This window comes from Antennarius striatus, chromosome 14, assembly GCF_040054535.1.
Source record: "Antennarius striatus isolate MH-2024 chromosome 14, ASM4005453v1, whole genome shotgun sequence".
In the NCBI taxonomy this organism is placed as follows: Eukaryota; Metazoa; Chordata; class Actinopteri; order Lophiiformes; family Antennariidae; genus Antennarius; species Antennarius striatus.
In genome coordinates this window covers 6731742-6738032 of record NC_090789.1, presented here as the reverse complement: position 1 = coordinate 6738032, position 6291 = coordinate 6731742, and the positions used below count along the sequence as shown (strand labels likewise).

General features: G+C 43.2%; 1 protein-coding gene across 1 annotated transcript; it reads right to left on the bottom strand.

Moving 5' to 3' along the window:
* Positions 1-3186: 3186 nt before the first annotated feature.
* Positions 3187-5986, bottom strand: dlx6a (distal-less homeobox 6a). Its single transcript, XM_068332937.1, has 3 exons — positions 5429-5986; positions 4467-4660; positions 3187-4206 (listed from the first exon to the last, which is right to left on the bottom strand). The coding sequence occupies exons 1-3, from the start codon at positions 5733-5735 to the stop codon at positions 3967-3969; spliced, it is 741 nt and encodes a 246-aa protein (XP_068189038.1). The 5' UTR covers positions 5736-5986; the 3' UTR covers positions 3187-3966.
* Between the last annotated feature and the right edge of the window lie 305 nt (positions 5987-6291).

Sequence of the window (6291 nt, the reverse complement as noted above, 5' to 3'; positions counted from 1 at the left end):
CACTGGATTGTTGTGTCTTTTTTTTTTTTTTTAAAAAGAATAGAATTTTTTTTAAATTATTTGTCATTATAATCTCGTAAGAATTCATCTTGATTGTTTTAGATATTCTATGATATGTTTTGGTGATAACATGACGAAAATGTAGGCTTTGTATCCTGATTTTGTAGCAAAAGCAAATTTTAAAAAGACCTGAGATTATTATTAAAAACTCTTCATATTTTACTCGCTTTTTTTTTAATACATTTAATATTTTTTCTATTTGTAATTTATTTTACTTGTATAATCAGCAAAGCGATCACTTTTTTTCCTGATACATATATTTTTTAATCTTTTCTTTTTTCCTTTTTTTTTTTTTTTGGTTCATTTTTTTCCCGGGGGGGAACCTGCTGGAGCCTCACCGTCGGTTCCAGCTCGTCTGTAAAGAAAATGCCTGCTTCTCTCAGCAGACAGTCTGCAGTCGCTCTCGCTTTGTGTCCCCTACAATTAGTCGCTTTGAATGGCAGAGAGGAGGCGAGGTGGGCGGCACGGAGATCTGAGACAATCCGCATTCCTGTGGGGGTAGACCGGCTCCAGAGCCCTACCACTCCCGGCCGCAGCCCACCTTCCGGGTAAAATAAAAAAAAAAAAAAAAAAAAGGAGGGTAAGAAGAAAAGAAAAGTCCTTCACAATTTCACCATGTTATTAGCAGCCAGTAATACTAGCGCTGCCACTGAAAAACCGCAAAACAAACCGCAGCACCGGGAGAAACAGCGAGTATTTGAAAATTGATCTAATTGAATTTACCGACCATATTTGATGAAGGAGCGTCATGTTGGATTTTAGAGGCATGTTGCACCCCCCCCCCTCTCTCTCTCTCACACACACACACACACACACACACACACACACACACACACACACACACACACACACACACACACACACACACACACACACACACACACACACACACACACACACACACGCCTCTGACCAACACATTGACCCATGTCAACATTTCCACCTGACGCAAAATGTTCTTCTTCTTCCGGATTGATATAGGCCCACCTCACATCCTTACCCCCCCCCCCCCCAACACACACAAACACACACACACATAAAGAAAATGTTCGTGCGTGCTGTTGTCTTCCGTCCCATTTTGTGCGGTAGGCCAAACGGTAGTCTCGTAATTACAATTACGCGTCGCACGGTCGATGGAGATATTTGGGATATTTCACGTTGCGCGTGGTCCAGAGCCGTCGTGCACGCGCAGCCGCTCGTGCACGGAAGCAAATGCGGACCTTTATATTATCTAACTCCATACAATCAAGACCAACACACACACACACACACACACACACACACACACACACCCTATATATCCCCTTTATACCTCCCCGTGTCTCTCTCGCTTTTTCTCGGTCTCATGCGCGCGCACTCAACCAAACGCGTGCGCGCACCCATCCATACACACACACACACACACACACACACACACACACACACACACACACTAGTAGTGTCATTATATCGAGAGGCTCCGTTTATTTCCAACCGAACATTTTCCACTCAGCCAGTTTCCCCCGTTTTGCAAATCGAGTCTAAATAATGACAGTTAGCTATACTGGACAGCTCAACTGTAACACTCCACAATAATTATTCTCCAGGATTAGGGCCTCCATTATCATAATCTGGACATTGACAATTACCTATAATTTGCAAAGATGCGCTTGGTTCTTGATTGCAGAGGGCTTTTTTTTTTTTTTCAAGCTCGCCATCACTAAACAGTGACAGTAATAACAGCTAATTTTGCAGGCAATATATAAGAGCTTACCGGGGTGTGCAAACACTTCCCCACCTGGATTTGCTTATTCAACCAGCAGCAGTAAAAGCATGCGGCACGTTTGGGTTAGACTGTGTTTCAGAAGCTGAGTAAGGTAAGGACCGGTCTTTTCTGTCCCTGATGTGACATTGTTGATTGGAAATGACTCCTTAGGAGGTCGATTGTTTAGTCGGTGAAATTGTTCTGGTGGGGGTGGGGGTGCATTTTCCTAAATTCTGATTTAATTTTTTATACATATATATATATATACATTTCTTTTATTCAAGATGTTTGCCTTGTGTAAGATTTGATGACGTGTGAAATCTTATCAGGAGGAGCTTTCATGTGAGAAGCCATGATTTGCGATGTATAGTGCAGGAGCTCTGGCAGAGCGTTAAATGACGCGTCCCTCCCTGCGCCCCCACCCACCCACATATCTGTCACTCTGTTTCACTTTACATGTATATCCATCCATCCATCGATCTATCTATCTATCTATCTATCTATCTATCTATCTATCTATCTATCTATCTATCTATCTATCTATCTATCTATCTATCTATCTATCTATCTATCTATCTATCTATCTATCTATCTATCTATCTATCTATCTATCTATCTATCTATCTATCTATCTATCTATCTATCTATCTATCTATCTATCTATCTATCTATCTATCTATCCATCTATCCATCCATCCATCAATTGTCCATGTATTCATCTTTCACTACATAAACGCTGTATATTTGTCATCTTTGAGGACGTTTGCTCCAGGCTCCCTGCAGCCCGCGGCTCAGGGCGCATGAAGGCCCTGTCTGTGGGGCCTAGGTAGGTTGAATGTGCGCCAGTTGGACATCTACGACTTGACAGCTGCATGAAGCTTTCAGCGTTGTAATTTCAGATAATATCCCAAGCGTTCTCTCTTCTCAGCAATTTGTATATGAATAGCCGAATATTTTCCCCTTTTGTTCCATCTGTGCTACCTCAAATCCAAATAAAGATGCCTTTTAGTATTAAAAGTGGTAGAAAATTACAGGTAATTATCTTTGACGGTAAAAACGCTGTAATCAGCGGGCTACATCAAAAATTACCCTAATTATGCCTGCATTTATGAGAATGGAAAAAAAAGCCTCACTTGGATAAAAACCCACAAATTGTCCCAAATATCTCCTTCATATTGAACGCCACTGCAGCTGGCTGCTTTGTTCAACATCGATCCCGTGGAGCTTGGCATTTAACGACCTGCATTAGGACGGAGAGAAGGGAGAAAACATTTTGTCAATACTCCTAATAATTGAGGGTGAAATGACAAGATAAGCTGGACCTGGAGCAAATGTCTTTCGAGGTGAATGTAGACAGCAGCGAGGCAGGGTAAGTTAATTTCTGCTTCTGAGTGCCTTTGATAAATCTATATTCTGTCTTCATCAACAACTGAATGGTTTCGGATTTATTGAAATGTTTACTCTGATGAAATGATCTTTTCTTTGCTGTAATCATTAACTTGCGTGAAGAGTTTGTTTTTGCGCACAGGGTTATGATAAACAGGCCTGTTATCATGTGATTTTGGCCTAATACGAAATATGAAACTTTTTTTTTTTTAAATCATGCAACTGCAAGCATGGGTGAGGGTTTTTTTTTTGAGTCACGGTTTACTCAATTTGACAAAACATAAAAAGTGTATGTACAGCTAAAATCGCCGGGATTATATTTACAGACAGACAGATTGCTTTGTTTTCGCATGTTGGAGAAACAACCAGAATCAGAAAGCAAGAGTCAAGAGTCCAGCATGGCTGAAGAGTCTGGGGCGCCACAAGGCGAGTGTGTGAGCAGTCTTTTCCCCCTGCAGTGGCTGAAAAATGTCACTGATAATGTTTGGTTCAGATGATGACATGAATGAAAGCATAACAGATATGCGAGCCCACTCAACAGCCATACGCGCTAAAAAAAAAAAAAAAAAAAAAAACAAATAAAAAAAAAAGGATAGTTCCCTTGTTTTGTGTCGTGACACCGGGGTGTTTGGCTGCCGTTCATGTCCTCGAACAGAAGAGGAGCAGCCTTTCTCTCCTCTTCATCATCCAGTCTCTGCGCAGACACAAATTGTAGGCTACGTTGGAAACTGTATGCCGGAGATCCGGAGGCTCGCTGACCTTCTTGCCTCGTCTGTCTATCTCTGCATCGAATCTTGATGTGGGGATGAGTACCAGTGAGAATACCCGGCCATGTAACTGTTGGTCGGCATGTTTACTCCTTTGGAAGAGGCCGAGACGTCCCATATTGGAGGGATGGTCGGAGAGCGCGGGGAAAGGGACATGGAGCCGGGTATAGGGTCGCTCTCATGCGGGTTGCCCCCTTGTTTCAGCAGCTTCTTGAACTTTGACCTCTTGTTCTGGAACCAAATCTTTACCTATATGGGGTTGAAGAAGGGTGCGGGAGTTAGTTTCTTCAAACACATCACCCAGATTATTATTATTATTATTATTATTAATAATAATAATAATAATAATAATAATAATAATAATAATAATAATAATAATAATAATAATAATAATAATAATAATAATAATAATAATAATAATAATAATAATAATAATAATAATAATAATAATAATAATAATAATAATAATAATAATAATAATAATAATAATAGGGGCCTCTTCCTCATACCTGGGTTTGCGTCAGTCCTAGAGACGCTGCCAGCTCGGCCCGTTCTGGTAAAGCGAGGTACTGTGTTTGCTGGAAGCGGTGATTTAATGCCTGAAGCTGCAAACTGGAATAGATGGTTCGAGGTTTGCGAATCTTCTTTCCTTTCCCATTAAAACGAATTTCCCCGTTTTCAATTACTGTCGTTTTCTGCTGCTCTGCAACAAAAGCAATCAATGTTATTAATCAAACGCACAGCCTTGCATGCCTCCAGTGCTGCTGGTGTGGGGGGGGGGAGAGAGAGGGAGAGAGAGAGAGAGACACGGCGGCGTTAGGTGGGAATAAAAATCAGAGGCGCGCCATGAAAACCGTCTAAAAATGGCAAAATTCGGGGCCATAAAACGTCGACGTCTCGCATTCCGTTTAAAACGCTGCGGCAGCCCCGAATCCTCATACGCTGTCATATTTATGATATTGCTGGTAATGACATGTCAATTAAATGCTAATTACAACATTCAAGGCGTGCGGGCTGCCTAATTTTGGCGTGCAGTTGTTGAAGATTGCATGGTCGTGATGAACATATCTCAGGCATTAAACAGGCTTTTGCAGGGACGGATGGCTAAACGGGACAATAAAATAAGATCAGGAGCTGATAGGCTGGATCTCCCGGTGCAATTTACGCGCGATTTTTCTACAATTTAATCGCCCACCTACGCCTGAAAAGATCATTCGTCCGAATTTGGAGCGGACGCGCGGTCACACGGGGCATGATGACACCGACACCCGTCAGAGAGAAAGGTTTGATTCCCCACTTTTTTTTTTTGGAGGGAGGGAGGGGGGGGGCACCCGTATACGACCAAACAAACAAACAAACAAACAAACAAAAAAAAAAGACAACCTAATGGCTGCGTCAAGCGCCGGGATGGACGTGAAGCGAGGGATTTTTTTTTTCCCCCCCCCAAGCTGGCTGGTGAAAAAGGGCTTACCTGTGCCGTCTAACCTTGTCTGTCCTCCCGTGTTGTTGTGATAAGACGGTAGATACGGGCTGTGGTGCGGATGGCTCACGTAGGGGTAGGGTAACGACCTGTTGTAGGTGTTGGTCCCCGTGTACGGGGAGTTGTCGTGCTGGTGGTGAGCGTGTGAACCGGAGTGGAGACAGTGCAGCGGGTAGTGGCCGCCGGACATCGACGGGGAGCTCTGCTGTGAGTGCGACTGTTGCCCAAACTCCATGAAAGCAGACTTGGAGGAGTCCTGAGCCTCCAGACCGTCAGCCATCGTAGTCATGGTCATCATCGAATTTTCTGCCTTGAGAGCACTCACCCCCCACTCTCTCTCAAGACCAAATGGGGTTTCTCTCTCTCGCTGTGGTGTTGTCTCTCTCCCTCTCCACAGCGAACAGATATTGTCCTATTAGCACCCGAATTTTCCGGAGGCGGCTTTATTTTCCCCTTTGTCCCGTGATATTCTGGCTCCAAGAGCCGGAAGGTATAGGCATAAGTTAAGGGTGAGATTTTAGGTGGATTCTGTTAAAATTGAGCCCTTGCTTTCAGACTTGATGCAGACACTACAAGTAAAATGGTTTGTCTCCAAAGGGCAGCGCCTCCCTATTGGTCATCCAACCCAACGTCATCATAGCTCTGCGCTTTCACGGAGACTTGAGCTGGAGTTAACCCACCTTACCAGTTCCCACCGCAACTATGGGGAAAATAATATATGGTGGGAACGACGCGTAATTCCAACAGACAAGCTTCACACGCAAAAACCAGCTCTTTTGGAAACGCCGAGTCGGTTTAGATTTTTTACCCAAAGCCCCAAATTACACATGATGCGCAACACATAGAGCGCACTT